The 22,266-nt window shown below is 41.5% G+C and overlaps 1 protein-coding gene across 2 annotated transcripts in view; it reads right to left on the bottom strand.

Annotated features, from left to right (window-relative positions):
* Positions 1 to 17,593: 17,593 nt before the first annotated feature.
* The window catches only part of pcsk5b (proprotein convertase subtilisin/kexin type 5b), a 51,148-nt gene continuing 46,475 nt past the window's right edge, over positions 17,594 to 22,266 (bottom strand). The window contains exons 20-21 of one of the 2 annotated variants that reach the window (XM_079270153.1): positions 21,522 to 21,637; positions 17,594 to 19,880 (exon numbers count right to left, since the gene is read on the bottom strand). In XM_079270153.1, coding sequence (XP_079126279.1) covers positions 19,774 to 19,880; positions 21,522 to 21,637 — 223 coding nt within the window. In that variant the 3' untranslated portion in view covers positions 17,594 to 19,773. Of the gene's footprint in view, positions 19,890 to 21,521; positions 21,638 to 22,266 lie in introns of both variants that reach the window. The other variant, XM_079270152.1, reaches the window with a different exon arrangement.

The following is a 22,266-nucleotide window of genomic DNA, read 5'->3' on the forward strand; positions in this document are numbered from 1 at the left end:
TACAGATGTTATTATTTAATAGTTTCTTTAAAATTATGTAATTAAAACAAAAATCTGAGAACTGAAATTCTTTCCTGTTTCCCTGTTGAGCATCATACACGCACACAAACACACACTTTTGAAATGAAAAGTAAACAGTCCCACCGGCTATGTGACTGTAGATACACGTCATAGCAAGAAGCGAGTAGACATGTTAAGGCTCAGGAAGAAAACGTCAATGTCAAGCACACCATGTGAAGGACGTCCTTGAGTCAATGTTGTGTCTATTTGTTCAGTTGTAGCTGGATTTAATAACCTCGTAAGAACGATAATAACCAGACCCAAAGTAGTTTTGAGCAGATCTTATTTCATTCTCTTTCAAAAACTTTTCATCCAAAATTCAGGGCCAAAAGAAAAACCATTTCCATACACACTTTAGATCATTCACATTTCAAAAGAAACCCATTTCATCAAAACAAAGAATTGCAATTACTCATTCTGACATAGTCCACAATTATCAGATACTTTTTGAACAAGTGTCAATAGTCCAAATGTCCCAAAAGGAGATGATGTATGTTCAGGGTTTGTGTGTGTGCGTTGAAGAGACAGAGAGGAAAGTTAATGTCCAACAGAAGGGTAAATATGATCAAACATCACGGGGGCCAAAAGGTGAGAGAGAAACAAACCCGCTTTTGGTTATTGCCCCGCAAAGCTTGCTCTGATTTTAAAAAGACGAGAATGAAAATGCTTGCTTGACTGGTGTTGTAGATTTGGTTTGTGTAAGTCACACCACTCCTCACTGCAATGTGTCTGTCTTCTTGTCTCTCCAGGTGTTAGCAATTATCACTCACCTCAACTCACCTCTTTGCCTCAGCAGGTTAATCCACAACACAAATGTTCATCAAAAGTGCACAGTCCAACTTTATTATGAAACAATGATCTACAGCAAATTTCACCCCAAACAAGTACAGAGACTGGTCTTAATTATTTACGCAGACCTCTCTTTGTCGCAGTGAGACAGCAATAAAAGGCAAATACAAAAACCCAACTGTAGGAAATCTAAAAGAACAATTTCCTGCAAAATGACCTCTCCTGCAACTTTCTGCCATGTTTTGAGTAGTATTCTGGACACACGCACAGACATGCAGATGCCAGCATTGCACTGTGGCTTAAAGCAGACTAAACCAGTGAGAAGATATCCTTCTCTGTGTAAACTAACTCAAACAGATCCAAACAGTACCCCACAAGGTACAGATTGTACTTCAGTGTAAAGTTTGCTTTGAATTCCTGCACTCCTGCAAGGCGATACAAAGTCCAGTTTACAATTTAAACACAGAAACTACTGAGAGTAATGTTACAACCGATTCATTTGAGCTTTATTTACCAGATGATGCAGAAACAGAGAAAGTATATTACATTAGCATTCTGTCCAAATGTGGAGTTAACTGGATTGTAATAACCGAATACAATTTGCAATTAAATGCAGTTTTTCATGTGTCACTGCGTTGAAAAATCAAGAATAGAAATCTAACTGCAAATTTTAACTAACATGAATGAATACTTTATTAAGATCTTTCTCTCTGCAATATAAGTGGACAATGATCATTTTATGATAAAAAATGATTCTAGAAAATGTAAACGAACACATGATTGTCAGCACATATACAACTTCCCCAGAGGTTTGTGACTAAAAGAAGAAATCAAACTCTTTATCCCAAGCAAAGGAATAGCGGTAGGTTGCATAATCCATCAAACGTACGGATGTTAGTAAGTCTACATCCTATTTGACCCAGCAGTCATATTTTGTTTGACGTTTCAGACAACGGTCACGATGACTTCTCTAAAATTTCACTTGCAGTCATCATAAATGTCATAAGATATCAGCATATTGATTGGTAACTGGCTGGTATGACTAAAATGTCTTTGAAATGTATTATCATTGAAAAACATTGTCACCCTCCTTGACCAATGACTGCTCCACCTGCTGAAGCTTCTCTCCACTCAGGGCTTTCTTTTCAACCGTATGAGTAGCTCTCGTCATCGTACTCCAGTTCAATCTCGTCCTCATCCAAGAGTCCGTACTTGAACTTCCGATACACTGTCCCATCTTGTCCCATGTACACAATATCTTCGTCATCATCGTCTTCCTCATTACCCTCACATTCACCGATCCGGTCGCTGTATTCCCCAAACGAAGAGGTGGTGGGTTGTGAGGCAATGCCTACATTGGTGGCCAGGTTCCTATAGCCTCCCGCTTTGGTTTTGGGTGCGATGGCAAGGGATTTAGATCGAGCATTGAGGAAGAGGAAGATCCCACCGCCCACTGAGAGGATGAGCAGAACACCGCCAGTGACAAAGAGTTTGGCGGTGCTACCTTGAGCCTCTGAGTCCTCAGCATCTTTCATCACAAAGTTGACACCCAGGTTGCACTCCTCTGAGAAGAAGGAGATGGAGCACGCCATTAGGTTACTTAAGATAAGAAATGTAATCTGTATACTGGGTTTGTCTGGCATGAGTGTGTCATACAAGACTTTTGTTTCAGTTGAATGCTGTCTTGTCTGTGATGGCCAAAGGCCATGAAAGCTTGGAACATTCTTTGTGAAATCAACATATTTCCACAATTTAAAAGTACTGGAAACTATGTTTGGCAGGACAATGAAACTCATGTCTATATAGTGGGATGGCGATCAATTAGACCAGTTACACAGTGTGGCAACCATAGCAAATAATATGCCCTGAAACAGATGACTCACTAAACCACTATTTTCAAGGAGTGCATGCGTGTTTTATTAAAAGACGGTTCCAGTGTGGGTTCTGGTTTACCTCGTGAGGCCTCGCAGTCACAGCACTGCCATGGTATTGGTTGGTGATCGTTGCGTGTCTCATATCCACAGCAGGACAAGCAGCGGCCATCGGACAAGATCTGGAGTGCGGGGCACACTGTGCAGCTCCACGTGCTGGGACCCCGGCAGTCAATGCAGGACGGGTCACATGCCTTGCAGTTTGGCTTATCACTTTCAGACTCAGAGCCCTAAAGCAACAGAAGAATTTGTTAAAATGTGGCATTCAGTCTGCAGTGTATCTTCAACTACTGATCCAGGACTTACAAAGCAGCCTTGATAAACTGCAGCTAAAGGTCTAATATATTATTCATTGTTCCCGAGAGCAATGTGAGTTTGATTATAAACAAAAGCACAATTTGTAAATTCAGCAACACACAAGGTTTCTCACCTTTGAAGCAGCGTAATAGCCTACAAGACATTGGGATTGACAGATGCCTCCCATAAACCTGTAGCCTTCATAACAGGACTGACAGGCCAGAGCGCCCCCATCTGGAAGGAGAGAAATATTGTCAAATGTCATCACATGGCTGAACTGGAATTTACAGATTAAATGCATATCAAAAGTTGCAGCAGAAGTATGTCCTAGCTTGGTGGGAGGGGGTTGGGTGGTGACTATGAAAATAGTAGTCTAGAGGTCTTGGAAACGGTGGCATTATTCATGCTCAATTATAGGAAGTCACTCCAAAACACAGTCCAACAACACATGGCAGATATAAGCCATGACAGGCTTCCTTTACCACTGCAGGTTTTGCAGGTGGGGTGACACTTGTGGCAGTTATTGGACCGACTGCGTTGGTAGAAGCTTGGAGGGCAGCCCGGCAGGCACTGTCCCCACTGCCTCAGGTAGACGTAGCCCTCCCGACAGCTCAGACAGTTTCTGTTACCACGACCCCAACACTGGCTACAAGAGGGGTCACATCGGTCACAAACCATGGTGCTGGTGTTGCCAAAGTGACTGACAAAGGAGAGAGGATATCAGTTTAGTTAGTGATGTTCTTTGATGAAAAAGAAGATTTCATTTTGCGTGTCTGTATGTTCTCTTAACCTCTCTGAACAGGTTTCGACGCAGCTGCTTCCCTGCTTGAAGAATCCAGATTTACAGTTGACACACTGCAAACTGTGACGACCAACACATGACTTACAGCTGAAGTGACAGCGCTCACACACACGTTCGTCTTTGTCCTCTGCATAGTAACCCACAGGACACTCCTGCACACATGTGTTGTCTAATGGACACAAAGTTTCATTTGTTTTTTTCAAAACGAGAAGTTTACATTGGCTGGATAGAAAGCAGATCATTTACTGTTGCTATAACTTACTCAGTAGGTAGTGTGGCTCGTTGCAGCTGAGGCAGTGGTCTTTGCCCGGTCCAGAACAGCGATGACAGAGTTTGTGACACTGTTGGCACTGCCCATTATGGTCCATGTATGAGCGCATAGAGCACTGAATGAACCACACGCAGTGTCCGCTGGCATCTTTACGCCTGTTGGTATCGCAGCTGAGGCACGATGAGGGCTCGTGGCCTGAGCAGGTCAGACATGACCTGTCACAATCTAGGAAAATGAAGAAAAGCAATGAGACACAGACGAAGAACTCTCGTAGTGATGGAGTAGAGCCTTAGTTTATTTTTGAATGATTCATATAAACTTCCACCTGCCCTACCTCTGCATTCATTGGTAGTCGCGTCATAGTAAGTGCTGTTGGGACACTTCGCCAGACACTCTCCATTGTAACGGACAGCTTTCGGGTTGCGACACACATCGCAGTCGTCAAAGCTCGGTCCGTCACAAGAGGCGCAATCAGCATGGCAACGCACACACTCCTGTTGCTGCTCGCTGGCGTAGTAGCCATCGGGACAATCATCCACACACTTACCCTCATGGAGGAAGTAGTACTGAGCACACTCTGGGAGAGAGAAGAACATTTTAATCTCTTCATCCTCAGGCAGCCTATAATCCTCACACTGGCTTGTTCTTCTTATCCACTTTTTACTTCTACAACAAAAAGGAGTCATGAATAAAATGCTTGTTTGTGTTTAACAACGATGCTAACACTACATACATAATCAAAAGAACATATATGTATTTAGAAAAAACATTGTCATGTCATTATAGGTACTACTACTAATGATGCTCTGACATTGACAAAGGTTGGTTTTATCTTCCCCCATCTCTTCAACGTCTTCTCTCTAATGTCTTCTGAATTCCTCCATCCTTCTTCTCACCTGACTTTCCTCTGGTCCTCACTTCCTATACCTTCCAATCTTACACGTAAGCTTCATGGCATAACTATTTGCAGTCCAGTGAGCAGAGAACAATCGTTCTGCATTTCCTCCTCATCTTCCTTCTCCTCTGTTCAGCTACTTCCTCACTAAACTAAGTCACCTTTCAAAAACGCCCCTCTTTAATCCTCCTCTCCAAGTCTTCCATTTATCTACCCTCCGCTGCTACACCCAGCGTACTTACTCTTACACAGGCCATCTTGATTGCACTCTCCACAGTGAGCTGGACAGCGACGGCATTCTGTCTCGGTGGCGTAAAAGCCCTCTAGACAGTGAGACCTGCAGGAGTGGTCCAGCAGCAAGTACTGCTTCTCACAGCTCAGACAGTGAGAGGAATTTCCCTGGCAGGATGCACACTCCGGGGCACACGGCTGGCACACACCACCTTGAGGAAAGCCTCTGGGAAAGAGAGGAGAGAATGAGGTACCATTGATATATCATGATGGTATGTGGTCATGTGCAAGTCAAGAAATGTGAAAACAGAACAAGCACCTCTGACAATCCACCACACACACTCCATTGTGGAGGTAAAGCCCACTGCGACAGCGCTGGCACTGCTGAGCATCCTGGCACGTGACACACCCTTTTGAGCAGTCTTCACATTGGCTGGAAGCCTTGTTGGCAAAAGTACCAGATGGACAACGGGACAAGCAGGTCTGATGGGCTGTCAAAAACCGACCTGAAGACAAAGAAAGACAAATCGCAGCACTGACAAACAAATGGGCACAAAGATCGTCAGTGGTCTAAAGCTCATTTCAATTTGAGGCAGATTCCTAATCATCCTGTCTCACGTCACCATCTAAAGAAAAACATGTACTTTGATGGCAAGTTTAAGACAAGCCTTTTGTAGATTCAGGAGCAAAGAAGCATAGAAGCAGCAAACGCTTACCAGAATAGCAGCTGTTGCAGTCCTCCTTGCCTGCAGCAGAGCAAGTCTTACAGGTGGAGTGGCACATCTCACATTCGCCCTGACCTGACGGTGAACAGCAAAAGGAAACCAGCATTAAAATATGCAGACATGAATGACATGGTAGAGAGGAGGAAATGAGGTGATGAAAAGTAGACAAAAGCATGTGTTGCTGAGTGCCTAATGAAAGATACAGATCTCACTGCATGCGTCACCATTTTGGTTTGATGTTTGAGTGAGGAAAGCATCACATTTTACAAGTAGAGACAAGTGGGTAATGTTGACAACATTTAGTACTTCTCCGTACTGTTTCTGAAGTGTGTCTCAGGGCAGAAAGCAAGTTGTCTGTCCTTTAAACACTCCCCGTTCTTCAGTATGACTCCGTCCTCGCAGGAGTCACAGTCGTCGTATTGTGGCCCTCCGCAGGTACGACAGGTGCGGTGACAAGGCTCACATTCCCGGCTCTCCTCATCCACAAAGAAACCTTCCTGACAGTGATCCACACACTTGTCATCTGGATACACAAATACACATTGTTACTTCCTATATTTACAACTTTTCTGTCAATAATAATTTATCATCTGACACTTTTTCCAACTTGGATGTTTGTGATAGACGCCAATCGATGGGGAATGTTACTGTAACATGTACAGTTCTTAAAGAATATATATTCAAACCGAATGCCGATCACAGTTTGGGCAGAAATGTCTATAGTTGACATTCACACCACAACCCAAAGTTATAAATGGCTCAAATGTTTACCAAAGACATAGAATCCCTCTTCACACCAGTAGCACCGGGACTCGTCGCAGATCACACATTGTTTTTCTTCACATGGAGCACACACCATGGTGTCGGTCACACCGTGGGTCCGATCTGGACAGGACTGATGACAGTCTGTGCCTAACCTGACAGACAGACAGAAAGACAGAGAGCATCAATATGAAGACATACGAATATAGGGGCGCAATTCAATGAAAGTAAACCGGAGAGACTTACTGGTAGTAACCATCTTCACATTTGAGACAAACTGTTTCCTGCGCCTGATCTCCTGAATCCTCTGTGGTGAAGAGCAGAAATGAAACCAATCACTACCAGATCAGGCATATTGTCATTTATGGAATGCAATCTCTAGGCAACATAAAAAATGTAGCATATTTGATCAGCCTTGTTATTGTAGCTTCTGTTCAAGATGTAGCAGTTTTACCCTTTTTGCACAGACAAAACTATCTCACCATACTGAAAACAGTCAGAATTCAATATTAAGACAATATTACTTTGGTGGTAAGTGTTCGTGGAAAGATGTGTGATCTCTACTGCCAGCGTCATTTTTTTTCTAAACCCAGTTTTCTTTAACACCAGCAGGAGGCACTCTGACAACACACAATAAAGGTGTTCAGATGCTGTAGAATTTATTGGCACTCACAGATCAATCTTCAGCTGAATGGGATTGATGTAGAACTGGCAAACACATTGAACCCAGAAGCCATCACAAATGTAAAAGTTGAGTCAGTTCATCTCGAACGTCTCATCTTCAAGAAGACAGAAGTCACATGCTGCTGCCCTGTTGTGCTCTGCAGTAAGTGATGTCTGTGCAGCTTGCGCTGAAGGTGTACTTTTGCTGAACAACACAAACACAAGCATAATGTGAGTGACAGGTTGTGTAAAACACTTGCATATTTGCCGTTAGTGGGTGTTTTATTATTGGAGACCGGGGAACCTAGGCAGGGGATATTACTATTTAATTCAGGTGTGTGTGACAGGCTGCTTTTGTACACAAAAAGGAGAAAGTCAATTTTCCCTCCAAACTAATTCACTCCTGCTGTCAATCAAAACCGCCCAACCGGTAACTGAGGAAGAGCCACCCTGTGTCATCCCTTAGTCCAACGATGTCAAAACACCTCCAAGGACAGAAGGAGGGAGAAGGAAAGGATCAGACAGGAAGCAGAGAGACAGAGAGTAAAAGAGAGATAGGAGGAAGAGAAAGAGATGGAACTAAATAATAAAATAAAAGCCCCTTCTGCAGACTTTCCCCAGAGACATTCATCCTCTCCAGAAAAGCCGCCATCGACCCCCACACCCCATTCCTCTCAGCCTTCTCCCAGCACCCACAACTTAACACTGCACTGGTTTGCACTTCAGTCGACAAGCCACTACCTGTGAAAGCTATTACTCATACAGAGAGAGACTGGGACAAAGGAAAGGTGGGGAGGGACAGAGGAGCTGGAAATCATGCCTTCAGGCAGTGTCTATGTGAAGAGAGAAAATAGCTCCTGCATGAATATTAACTGTGAAAGCCAGGGGAGGGGAGATTTCAACAGAATTTAAACTGGCATACACATCCCAAGTATGCACTTGTGGAATGTACAAGCACTCATACACACACATTTACAGTCTACATGCACTCACAAGCTACATTTTACCATCACCTCAAATTATCCCTGCAGTTTAAGAAAGTGACGTGTGTTTGATTAAAAAGTGTTTGAGAAGTGGATTGCTGGTTGAGAAAAACAGAATAGATGTGCGAGTGTAATGACGCACACCCATCATGACAAAGACAGTGTCTTTGAAGCTCAGATATGAGCTGCATATATCACAACAGCAGAAGACTGGAGGTGAGATGAGCGTTAAGACCAGCTCCACAGTAAAGGAGCTAGAGGAATACTTCCAGCCTGAAGCCTAAATATGACCAGTAAAGATCAATCGTAGTTGACATTGAAACAAAGTAAGCAAATCATGGTGCAATGCACAGTATGTGTGAATCATCTTGTCTTGAACACTGATAAAGGTCTAGCAACACTCATCAATGAAATGAAAGAAAAGTGCATTACAATCTGTGCATCCACTGTCCTTGGATGTGTCTAAAACGTATCAAAAGCTTAGGAAAGCTAAATAAGGACAAAGTGTAAGCATGCACACACACACACATTAATTGCCAGACACCACCCGTTCTGTTTCATATTCGCTTTAGCCCGTAGCATCGCGTCACACAGGGCCAATCATCTCAAATATCTAATCAGATGACTGACTTGTTGAGCTGCCAGAATTGTGATTACTAGGAGCAAGTGGGTGGGAGGGAAGCTGTGGTGGGGGTGAGAGGGGTGAAAGATATTCCACCCAGAATGCATAATGACATAATAACCCCCGTCTCCACCTCAGACTAGTTCAGCACAACAACTTTCTATGGTATGTCGATAACCATTTGTGGGAGAAGAAGTGCTCTCGTCTTCATGTGGCTTGTACTGACACGGTGAGGTGTATGAGCACAAGCAAGGAGATTTATACTGATTCCATACTGTATGGTTTACTCTACATGTTTTCACAGTGTTTCACAGTTCACTAAAGACAAATCTCATTCAAAGCACCATTCGAAAAAGAGCCTATAGCGTACTGTTTTGCTGTATACAAAGGTACGTTGATTTCTGAAGGTACCAGCAGTGGAAATACAAATAATCACCGGAGGCATTTAGCCTGGAGTGGAAAATATTTGAACCCTTGTGCGGAATAGATGTCTGCCTCTGACGTAAATTAGATTTCAGGTCGTGTTCCTTCCTTACTAAACAATATCAGATCTTCTGCACCTGTGGCATCTTCTATTGGTGTCTGAAAATGAAGGAAACCTACAGCTAGTTAAGGTATCGTCTTTGGTTGGTCCAAACCACTTCCCTCATGAATGAGGCTGATTGGAATATATACAATCTTCATTTCAATGATGATGTATTTGCAGTGACAGCCTACAGTAAAGAGTGAGGTGCATCAACAACCAATGGCAGCATCATAAGTAAATGTAGCCACCTCACCTCACGACTACACCGTCAACGCATTCAGTACAGTAAATCCTACTTTATTGCGAGTTATGTTTTGATCACAAGCTTTTCTGACATGTCACTGTATTTCACTCCTGAGGACTGAAATGATGAACGTTCTCTCATCCACAGTCAGTTTGACTGCGAGGTATGAGATATTGTGGTGTGCCATATAGCTGCAGCCTATAACTGCTGCTGAAGTTATAGCGCACTTGATTTTATATATATTTCGACGCTTTGATCGATGCAGGTGAAAGAGGAAGAGAGAAAGTGAGGAGTGAGAAGACGACGTGGTGTACTTACTGCGTTCACATTGCTTGCAGCCCTCGTCACAGGGGACACAGTCCACTTTCTCTGCATCTGCAACCTCACCTGATGAAAACAACAGATATCAAAATGCATACAGTAACACAACACAGTGTTGAAACAACATTGGATGTTTTTTAAAATAAGGTTTTGTAGTTGAGAAAAATATGTCAAGCCGGTACGTTTCTTTGTTTGTCGCAACAAATGACTCACAGCTGTTTTAAGTGGGCTGCAGTATATCTTACAGACACGACAATCAAATTACTACCCGTCTCATAAATAACCAATGTAATGTTGCTTTTTTTGTCATCAATCAATAAGATGCCAGTTTAATGGCGCTTGTCTTATTTTAGAATTACACACTTTGCCATCTTTTACATTGTATGTGCATTGTATGTACAGCTATATTATCTACATCAATCAATGTCGTTTCATTGCTCTGCCTGTGATACCAACAAAGGACGAGACCTGCCAAATGAATAGCTGTAGATGTGTTTCACCTACTCCGGAGTTCAAGCAGTCTATGGGGCCTGTTGAGACCTGCCTGCTATATGATACGAACTTCGTCTCATCCTCCCTCTCACATCCTATATCCTCACTTACAAACTTTCATCATTACCCTTCACCTACGTGTCACATTCAAGTTGAAACTCCCCACCTCGACATATCCTCCTGATCTGAAATATCTCAAAAAGCATCTCACTCAAAGCATATCAGCTCTTTCTCAATCCTCCTTTGCCTCGCATTTACATTTGATACGATGAGATGAAGTGTGATGTGTTCATCTTTACAATCTCCCTGAGGACATTAAATAAATTCAGCAAATGTTCTTCAGTTGAACAGGAATTAGGAGCAAGAACACATCAGCACTGACTGCATTTGTCTGTTTTGGGCATTTTCATTGGTTTCTTAAAGACAAATGTTGAGTTTCATACAGTACTCCATCATTTCTATAATTAAGAACACCCTAAAATACCTGAATCACCTCAGTTTTATTTCATTTGTAAAATGACAAATGACAAATGAACCTTGTAACCTTAAATCACTTATCAGTTAACTTCAGAAGCGTAGAATTCCTCCTCTGAACTGCACATTTCACACCTGACTCTAAAATCAAATCATAGTATCAATGTGTACAAGTTAAAAGAAGCCAATAGTTTCTTATTCTTTGGTAAATCTATGCATACTGTACAATTATATGCAATTGTGGCTAACAGACCTGGGTGTTGGCATATTTAGTATTTTAATTTCAATACATTCTTTAAAATAAGATCACTGTGCTACATGTTCCCTGAGGTGGTGTCTGCCACATTCAGCCAAACCCCATGACAGCGGTGCTGAGCAACAGCTATTATAAAATCCTTCCTTTTTTAACCATGCTCATTGCTTGTGATACATCATGACTCAAAGTGGTGGGCTTTATCATAGTGACATGAGTCAATAAGCATGTCTTAAGTCTTATGAGGTTCAACCAGCATCTCTCACCTGCACTGCACTCCAACGGGACACACTGGCCACTTCTGAGCTTGTGTCCTGTGCTGCAGTGGAGGCAGTGATCTGCCGATGAACAGACGATGCAGTCTGCAGGACAGGGTTCACACCGTCTTCTTGAAGAGTGGAAGAACCCCTCCGGACAGACATCCCGGCACTGACTCTGAAAGAGGTACCTGGCCACCTCAAACTTATCTAGATGGAGAAAGACAAGAATATGAAATATGTACAGGAAATGTTGTGAGGGACCAAACAGATGTGCAGCTGTATTCAAGACAGTGACTCATACGCATGTACACAAACACAGAAGCAGCCTATAGACTGACCCTAACTCATTATATGAACATTGAATGGTCACACAGTTACAGCAAACAAAACATTTTGACTGAAGGTCTGAGAAGTTTTTTGAAAGTCTCTATACGGACCAATCCAATTCAAGCCACAGCGTTTCTTGACATGACTTGAATTTAGTTAATTTAATTAATTACAATTAAATTAATAAATAAAAAAGTAGTTTGAGCCACTTGAATACACAAGATACATGTTTTCAAAGTAAAATATTTCAATGATATGAATTAAATGGTATTTCAATTTTATCTTGAACTATTCAGGACTTGTTTAATATTCAATTGCTTTTAAGATTAAAATCCTTCTGCTAAGATTGAAAGCCCGTCTTTGCTTCCATAAAAATTTGAGAAACGTCTATACTTCTGTGTGACTGTATTTTCAGGCATGCCTTGGATTGTGTGTTTCCAGTATTTTGAAATGGACACTTTTGATTTATCTGACAAGCCATCATTTTTCTTCACCTCTTCCTTGTTCTTTTAATGCTCCTTTTTGTAGCTCTTTTATTCTTTCCCCCTCTAGAGACAGCAGGGGGGGGGAAGACTCTACACGACAATCAAAGGTCAGTATCAATAATTGTCTGCTCAGTATGTACCAGTATGTGTGTGTGTGTGTGTGTGTGTTACTGGCCACGATAAGAGAGGTTGTTTTGACAGAGAAATGACACAGAGAGAGACAGATGGAGGGTTTCTTCATGTTATTATTGTTATGTCTCAGTGAGCCTCAGACAGACCTGCAATTAAATGGAACCACATTTGCAAACAGTCTGACAAACTGGCCGGCTAATTGAGTGCGTGTGCACACGTGAGGGTGAGAGAGAGTGTGTGAAGTGGAAATCTGGTGTTAATCTTCTCCTTGGCTGTCTGGTGGGTGTGCGCTGTCAGGTGGGTGTGGGCGTAACATAATCTTCCCAGTGTAAATACATTAATTCTGACAGCCATAATACCGTCTGTGACACTGTGATAAACACAGTTATTACGACCACCTTCAAGTTGATATTTCTTCAGCTGTGAGCCTCGAATGACGTTCGGTGTTATCATACCAATTGTTTTCACACTAATGAATAAGGTTTGTTTTTTTGTATTGGCTTCACAAGATCCTAATAACATGAAAGAAGTAAGAAACATGAAAGTAAGAAAAACGACTCATCAGACGGAGACACAGCTTGTCCTTTAACTGAGCTAAACCCTGAGAGATTAGCAGTGACCTTTGGACGAGGATACAAACAAATGACATGATTCATTCTTTTAGCACATCAGCAAGCCTTGGCTGAATTACTGCTTTAATGAGACTAATTTACCTTTCGAGGATTGATAGTGGAGGCTGGCACAAATGAGCCTTGGCTCGATCAATGTGATGTCACAAAAAAGCACGATTTCACTTACATTCCAGTCACAGCTAGATCGATGGGTTTTTAAATGAACACCGGTGCACCTTTGCAAAATGCTACCTGTGTTGTTTCAAAGGCTAAGAGCATGCAGGTTTAGTATGACGGGAAAGAAAAAAATGAATTGTTCAAATATGTAAGATCGTTTTATCTGCAATAACTGGTCCTGTCGGTTAAAGTCACGCAATTGTGATTTACTTATAAGGAATTTTGTTGTTGTGTGTCATCGAATCAAGGTTAAAAGGAATAGTGCTTTTCATCTGGATCCAGGTTAGTGTACCTCTGTCACAGCTGGTGCAGTTGTCAGGTCCCTCATCAGTACACTCGTGGCAGGTGTGGTGACAGAGATGGCACTGCCTCCCCATGGCATAATGCCCCGTCTGGCAGCGGATTTCACAGCGTCCATCATCATAGAACCTGCAGGTTAGGGATGTGGTTAACAATGAGCATGCGCACTAAGCCTCAGCCACTGTAAATATACATATTTGCAGTGCAAATGTTTTCATTTAAAATAAGAAGCACTGCAAACTGACCAAAAGCTAAAGAGACTATTATAAGTCACTCATTTTAGAATAGACCTGAAAAAGATTGCAGTAACAAGAATTATTGTAATCAGCTGCTTTCTACATTAGTTTATAAGGTTGTTTGAACGATCTAAAAGGGAATGATACTACTAGTAAACTTTACAGAACAAAATACAATTGTATACACAAAATTTAGTTTATTTGTAGACAAAGTTCTTTGATATCCAGCATTTGATATCATAGAAACAATCCATAACAGGAGTAAACGTGTCTATCGCTATAGTTAGCGGAACATAAAGTTGCGTGTCGTCAGCATAACAACGGAAATGAATATTATACCTACAGATTATTACCCAAAGGAATCACAGCTTACAAATAGAACATAGGAAAAGATTAAGAATTGACCCCTGGGGAACAGCACATGAGTGTGTGTGTGTCAGGGGGGGGGGGGGGGGATGTCAGTGGTTCTCACCGTGAAGTAGGGCAGCTGGTGCAGTCCTCGCTCTCTGGACCCATGCACTGTAGACAGGTAGCAGCACACAGGTGGCACTTTCCATGACGACTCATGTACTCTCCTACAGACGGAGAGCGACAGCGACCAACACATTTCATCATGAAGCGCTTTATTTCTATTCGTTTACCTGCTTGTGTACGCTCACTTCTTTCCTTTTGCTCGAGTGACTTGTGTCCTAGTTGCACCAATTATATCCAACAGTCAGTTGTTGTTGTTTTCATTTCCTTGAAGGTCCAGCTCATTATCCTCTGGCTTATCCCGCACAACAGTTATATCTCGTTTTGTTATCATTTCCTCGTTATCTTGTTTTTATGTTATGTGCAAATGCATTTCACAGGTTTGAAAACATCTTTGAAAACGTCAAGTTTGAAAACGTCAGTCAGGCATACTTTCTAATTGCGGAGTGCTTTTAGAGTAGACACAGGTATAATTTGGATACGAGATTGTTTTTTTCATCCCTTATGAGCTTGAAGACAAGGTGAAGATTCCCAAAATAACTCAAACAAACACAGATGACGACTGATTTTCATCACGAGCGTGACGTTACAAAACCTCTACTCTAGAGATAACAGGAACATGTTGTTTTTCTCTCAACAATAAAATGTCTTCCGACAGCCCCATGGCCACATCCTCCACTGTTGAAAATGCTGAAAATGTGTGTAGGTTTTGGGAGGTTGGAAAGTTTCTGTTGCAAAATGGAGTCCACGCTGGAAATGGAGTTTTGGGCACCAGAAATCTTAACACCTGGCAAAGCAATTGTTGAGTCACTGACATTGATTGAAAGCATTACAGGCAGATATATAATTATCATTCCACAATACGCAGAAGTAGAATTCATACTTATTGGACTTGTAACATGATAAACTAACCATGTTTACTAAATAATCTTATCTTAAGCTGCATGCATAAACTTTGCTCACATTCACCCCAGGCACACATAATATGTATATAAGCTTTTGTGCACAAAGTTGCAAAAGGATTGAGAGAGAAGTTCCCAAAAAAAACCCATCAACCTTCAGCCTCAGACTTAGCAACTTTAAAAAGAGCCATAACAAAATAAGCATAAACATTGTCCACTATCCCACCTTTGTATTAGACAAAGGTGACAGACACAGGCTCAGGAATAAGGATGGAGCTGTGTGGTTTTTGTGTGTGTGAGTGTTCAAGGAAGTGGCGAGATTGTCTGTGCTCCCCGGCTCTCTGTGAAAAGCGCAATTGTTCCTTTCAAAACAAAAGAGCTTCTTTGTGTACAAACACAACAGGCGGTGGCTTCCCATTCAGTGAAGCTCTGCTGAAAACATTCAAACAGCCCCCAAATAAACGCCGTCACTCTCTCTCTCTCTCTCACACACACACACACACACACACACACACACACACACACACACACACACACACACACACACACACACACACACACACACACACACACACACACACACACACACACACACACACACACACACACACACACACACACACACACAAATTGTCTCCCCGTCTTTCTGTTTGTCTTCCCCTCACTCACTCGCACAAACAAACAGGGAGCCAAGTTCTCAAGGGACGGAATCCGCACAACTCCGCTCAGCAAAAGCAGACACTGTGGACTCCCACTGCCAGACGGGAGAAGAATGGAGCGGAGAAGAAACAGAGCCTGTCACTCAGGGGAGTAAAACCTTTCCTCTTTTATGGACTTAGCTGACCTTGTGAGGACATTGACAGTCTACTCTGTCAGGAGAGAGAGAGCTCTGTTGGCAGATATCACACTGACATCCACCACACCTGGTCCTGAATATCAATTCCCTGGCCCCTCCACCTCCTGATACCTGCACATACTTGGTCCAAGAAAGCAGGGGAGACTATATATTCACACATCCCGCAAGTAGTCAAGAGAATACAAACCACATTGCGTATCTAATTTTGTGTATACATTAACACAGGTAGGTGCTTCTTGTGGTTGACCTGTGAGGAGATTTGTCCTCAGTATTTCAACCATCCGAACAATTTGTAAGTCAATGCCTTTTTCAAGGGTAGTGTCAGAAGTCACATGCTGAAGCCATGACAAGAGGTGCAACAGAAACATTTGTTTGGATTTGGGTGAGGACTGAAATCAGCATTTCTTTTTACATTTTTTAATTAATGAGCATAATAACTGCAGAAAAACATGCAAGTCCACAGTTGGCACTGGCACTCGACACCATGTGTACACCCTGCGAATAACGCAGTTAAATCACTTACACTTCTTCAGGGTGCAAGAAATGAATATGACAGTGTAACCTTCACAGCATCAGTGAGCTCGAGAAGAGAATAATTCGAGCAGAATACATTTACTGAAATGTTGGGGCACGCCGCAGCCCTTTGCCGCATCGCTCTCCTGTCTAATATCTATCTAACATATAAAAAAGATCCTGCGGTTGCATATTTGCCAATGTTATACATAATATACCAGTTCTACAGCATGTGTAACAATAGACCAAAAGACAATTGTATGTATGGGGGTGACAGGGACTTTGGCTTTAGTTACTTATAAAACACCTATTGGAGTATCTAGAACGACTGAATACTAGCATTGACATATTTCTGTGAAGGCTGATGCATGTTCTATATTATTACTTATACTACCATCATCACTATATACTGTGTCTAATGGGTTAAAATGCAACTACCCATAATAAGCATAATTGGATCGGTTTCCTCCTCAAACGGAACTGATTCTGTGGTAGTATATGTTTACATTATTTGAATTATAGCCATGGATTTGTTCATATCTACTGCTACAACATAAATAGCTGCTGTACGGCAATAAAAGAAAAAGTGTAACTCAAAAATAAATTCCTACATTCAGGCGTTGCACCTATAATAGAGCAGCAAACGCTTGCATCGCTGACCTGTTTTTAACTTCCACCTAATTGTCAGTGCACGTCTCCCTTTAAGTGCCCTGCCTCAGGCACCTGGAACTTTCTTTCAATCAATCTGATCGAGCGCTGAAGAACTGAAAGTGTCTGAAAGCAATGATCTGAATTTCAATGATGTTTTCCCTTTCAATACTTTATAAAATGACATTTAAAAAAAATAGAGTGGAAAGAAGGAAACCTAATGTTCTGGAAAGGAAGTGAGAAACTGGTGAACAAAAATGCTAATGGCTGAAATATTTCTGATGAACACACCGTCAACATAATCAATGAAAACTGAAGAGAAAACAAAAACATGAACAGATTAAACATTTTAATAAGAACACTTAAGTAAAAAAGATTTTCAAAACTAGGACTTTGAGTAACATTAATAATGCATTGTCACAGATATGTCACAGGTAAACAATAAAAACAGCTTTTATGAGGGGGGGTGTGTGTGTGTGTGTATGTGCGCATCTACCACACAAACTAAAGTCAATTCAAGTCATCTTAAACAATGACCAAAAATAAGTTTTTGTTAACCAAAACAGGGGAGTCATCAATCTTTATTACAAATCAGGAACCATAACCAGTTGACAGTACAACAATTCATCTAACACTGTAAATGCTCATGGTGCAGGTGTGACAACCCACACAATTAGAATAAGAATCTTAAACATTATATTTGCCGTTCTTTATCAGAAACCAGCACCACGAGAAGAACCTTCTAGTTTCATCAGGTAAGGTTCACAGACGGACAGGAGGAGAAACCAGACATCTGATGTCTGTTGGCTTGAACACGAGTACAGCTGTGGCTCAATATGATTTAACATTTCAGACACATTCCTGGTTCTGCAGTGATGCCGTCAGTTCACTTTGAGTTCAGACAGATATAATGTAAATAAGAAAAAGTGATTGACTCGTTTGTTTTCAGATTTTCCTTGGGTTGAATGAACATAAAGTTCTACTCCCAAATGTATTTCAATATCTACATTTTGAACCAAATCCCTTCTCTGAAAAAACTGAACGTGAAACCTCCACCGCTCTAGTTTTCACCACATCAGCTTGCTGTCCGCCTGGCTGTCGGAGACCTTTACCGTCTGCATGATAACGACAGAATGTTGTCTGTGCCGATCATTGAGCTTCTGCGTTGAAAGTGGAGAGCAATACTTCAGCCGACATGCATTGCCATCAATAATGGAATGGATAATGGAATACCGAAGAGTAGAAATTCTAAAACTTTATTTGAGAACAGTAACATGTAGGGATGCACCGATACAGATAAAAAATTCCCTTTTTTTGTCAGGGTTACATATGGCATGTGGAAACCAACAAAACACACAGAAGAATTGAAGTTCCCCGTCACAAATATGAGTTATATTTTTTATATTCTATGTAGTGACAACAAATATTGAATTGTTCTGTCAGAGTAATGGATGGAATCAATAGTCAGTTTTGGACAAAAGTTTAGAATCCAGAATCTGCATCATGAGTGAAAAATGGGCATTGGTGCATCCCTAGTACCACAAATTCATTATACCTCACTGCAGCGTTTCTTTCCCTGCAGAAAGCTCCGGAAGGAATGACTATCGACTTGTCTTCTCGTACCTCTGGAATGAATCAATGCTGTCTGGGCTTACATTAAGAATTAATGGCATTCTCCTACGCACACCAATAAAGACAAACACACACACACACACACTATTCAGGACAGGTTTATGTTTTTCAACAAATGAAATTACGGTAGGTCATTTTGGTGAGTAACGTGCATCAGTCTTGAAATACGGTGACACTGTAGTATCCAACTTTAAGTGGTGGTTGATTTATGTGTCTGAGTTCATGTTTATTAGTCTATGTGTGTGGTACATATGTTTCTTTGTGTGTATGTGAGTGCACTCCTCTACACAGCCAAAGTCAGCCCAGACAGACATTATTTTCACATTACTGAGTGAGCTTCTTTTTTTTTTCTTTGACGTATATTTACAGGCAGAAAAACCAGGGCCTTTCCTACTGTATATTCACTTTCCATCTGTTTATCGTTAACACTGGAAAGAGAGGAGGAAGAGGAGCCAAAATAAAAATGCACACAGACGTATTCAGAGATTCACAGGCTGAGTGGCTCCTGTTTTAAACTATGCTTCCTACACTGGCAAAAAAAAGAAGGTTCAATTGTTTTGGCATCGATGCTTTGGTCACAAAATACCGACACTTTTATTCTTTTGTTTGTTTTCACTTTTGTTTTCATTTGCTTGTTTGTTCTTGAAATAAGTCCCAGTCATTTTACACCCTGACCACATGCGTGTGTCCCAGTACAGAAAAAAAGGTAGGTTTGTTGTAGTCCTGTCATCGCACCTCCGATGCAGTCCCTTTAAGAGGCACAGATTCTCTTATAAATTATGTGACTGTGAATGAGTGGGCAGGGGGGGTTGAGAAGGAGGGGTGCCCCCTGTGCCCCCACATCCCCCCCGCACTCCCTTTACGCCCATCGAGTACGTCCCGTCAACCCTTTTGCGAGCATGTTCTGCAGCACAGTTGCTGCAGCACTTTCCTCTGGCAAAGATTGTTCTTTTTAACGAGCACGCAGAAACTGCCTTCCGCCCAAGATTCTTCATTTGCTTTCCACAGACCAGGAAGAAGAGATGTAAGGGGAGTTTGGAAGGAGGGGAGGAGGGGGGAGACATGCACATACACATATAAATGCATGTGGAAACACACAGGGCAGAACCATTAAAAATGATTGAATGGCAGGTAGAGCCGTGTGATTGGTCGGGAGAGGGTTCAGGTGACAGGAAGTGATCCAATCACAGGTGATGTTCATCAAGGTGGAAAATGATTGTTGTCCAGTGGAGAGATTGGATCCACGTCAGGAGAGAAGAAAATAAAAAATAAAATAAAAATAGAGAGACAGAGAGCGAGAGCGAGAGCGAGAGAGAGAGAGAGAGAGAGAGAGAGAGAGAGAGAGAGAGAGAGAGAGAGAGAGAGAGAAAACAAACGTCACACAATTAGCAATTTGAAGATTTTCGAAATTCACAACTTGGTGTATTGAAAAAAAAAGAAAGTAAAGTGGACCACCAGTCTGCAAAAACTGTAAGCCAATTATGTCATTCATCAACAGCATTTAAACGTACCAGCCACTTTTGAGCTTTGGTTTAGGAAGGTTTGAATCAGACTTAGTGTGCACTTTAAGTAACAACAGAATCAACAGAAAGGTCTCACAGTAAACACATTATCCTCAGAGCTTCATCTCATCAAAGGCTGAAAGACTTTTTGGCCATGGGCTCATTTTAACTAGAAGATCATGGCTAGACCAGCAACTCACACACTGCTGTCGAAGCTTCATAATCAGAACATCACCTCAGCCAGTTAGTGGGAAACGGGAATATTTACACTTCAAGAAACGTAACCCAAAGGAAAAGAAAATACCATAAAAGGAAAGACTTGACCATAAAGTACAGCAATGAAATAAAGAAAATGCAAGCAAGGAGCAAGTCAAAATCAGAAAATGATTGTAGAGGAGCAGATTATATGGAACACGGAGGGTTAGGGTGTATGTAGATGGTTCAAGAAACCTTTCAGACAAAGCAGTGTCACAAAGTACGGACAACCACGAACAGAGTGAGTTTACATTAAAAAAAACAAAAGTGAGTGAGCGAGCTTGTAGTGCCAGAGAGACATTATATTAGCAATATGTAAAACATGAATGAGACCTTTAGATAAAGCACAAAAGGCAAAAGCAAGGACAGACTGCCCTCCTGCTTTCAGGCAGTCTGATTCAAGAAGTTAGTACGAAGCAAACAAATTATAAATAAGGTCATTGATAAATCCTTAGCTTTTACTTAATAGAGTTAACTTCTGCACTCATTTTTCAGATCCTGTCGGACATACTAATTTACCGTAATTAATCGTGGAATGCAAAAGAGTCTGAGGGAGAGTTGAGATGTACATGTGCACCTCTGAGGCCTTTGGCTCTTTGATTAGCTGGGATTGTTTAGACCACAATATATGTACGTATGCATGCAATTATTCTGTAAAACACTGTTGTGAAGCCAATTGCACTGTAAAGTATTGTTTCTGCTGTGAATCTGTCCAAATCAATGCTCTTGCTGGTTTCAGCCTTTTCAGAGATTTCACTCTGGACCATACTAGTATGCATTTATGACTAAACGCTGCCTGCGAGAGGCAGCGCTAGAAGTATGAAATAAACAGATTGAGGCCATCTTGTAGATAAAAAAAGCTGTCAAACTCACCATCTTTGCAGATGGTGCTGACCACACAGGCTCCTGCCTCCAGATTGTAACCACTGACACAGCTGCTGCAGTTCCGTTCACCGGGCCCCGAGCACTCGTAGCAGCTATGGTCACACCTGTCGATGGGTGTATAAAGATTTAGATACCAGTCTATGCAGCACTATACATGCTCACATGCATCTATCTTTCACTAGTTTTCACCCGTATAGTGATTTACTTCCAATTTGCTGCTCTCTAATATACACTCAAACCCCTGAACTACAATAAAACTGAGTGATGCAGAATCCAATAACAAAGCCGAAAATCGAATGAAAACATCTTGTTGCAGTATTAGACGTCTTATTTTAGACGTGCGAGCTAGCATTACATACAGTTTCATCAACTGCAAAGAGAGAAAACCATTTGTGTCAGTAGACATTAAAACATGTATGATTGTTCCTGCATATATTATGTCATGGTGTGCATCATAAACTGTAGAAATGTGTGAACACAACCAGAGACAAAAGAGCAGACCTACCAAAGAAAACAAAATCCACAGGACAGGGAACGGTTTTATGTATGTATTTGCACTTATGTAATCAACTTTAACACAAAACTTAATACTATCTGCTCAAACTAATTCATGCTTTTCATTTATACGCTGTAGTTCATTGCTTTGGCCCTTTCAGTGTGTGTTGGTGAGCAGTGTTTGCAAAGAATTGGAAGGTCTAAACAAGTGAACAGAGACTTGATAGAAAAATATCGT

This window comes from Melanostigma gelatinosum (genome assembly GCF_949748355.1).
Source record: "Melanostigma gelatinosum genome assembly, chromosome: 6".
NCBI lineage: Eukaryota > Metazoa > Chordata > Actinopteri > Perciformes > Zoarcidae > Melanostigma > Melanostigma gelatinosum.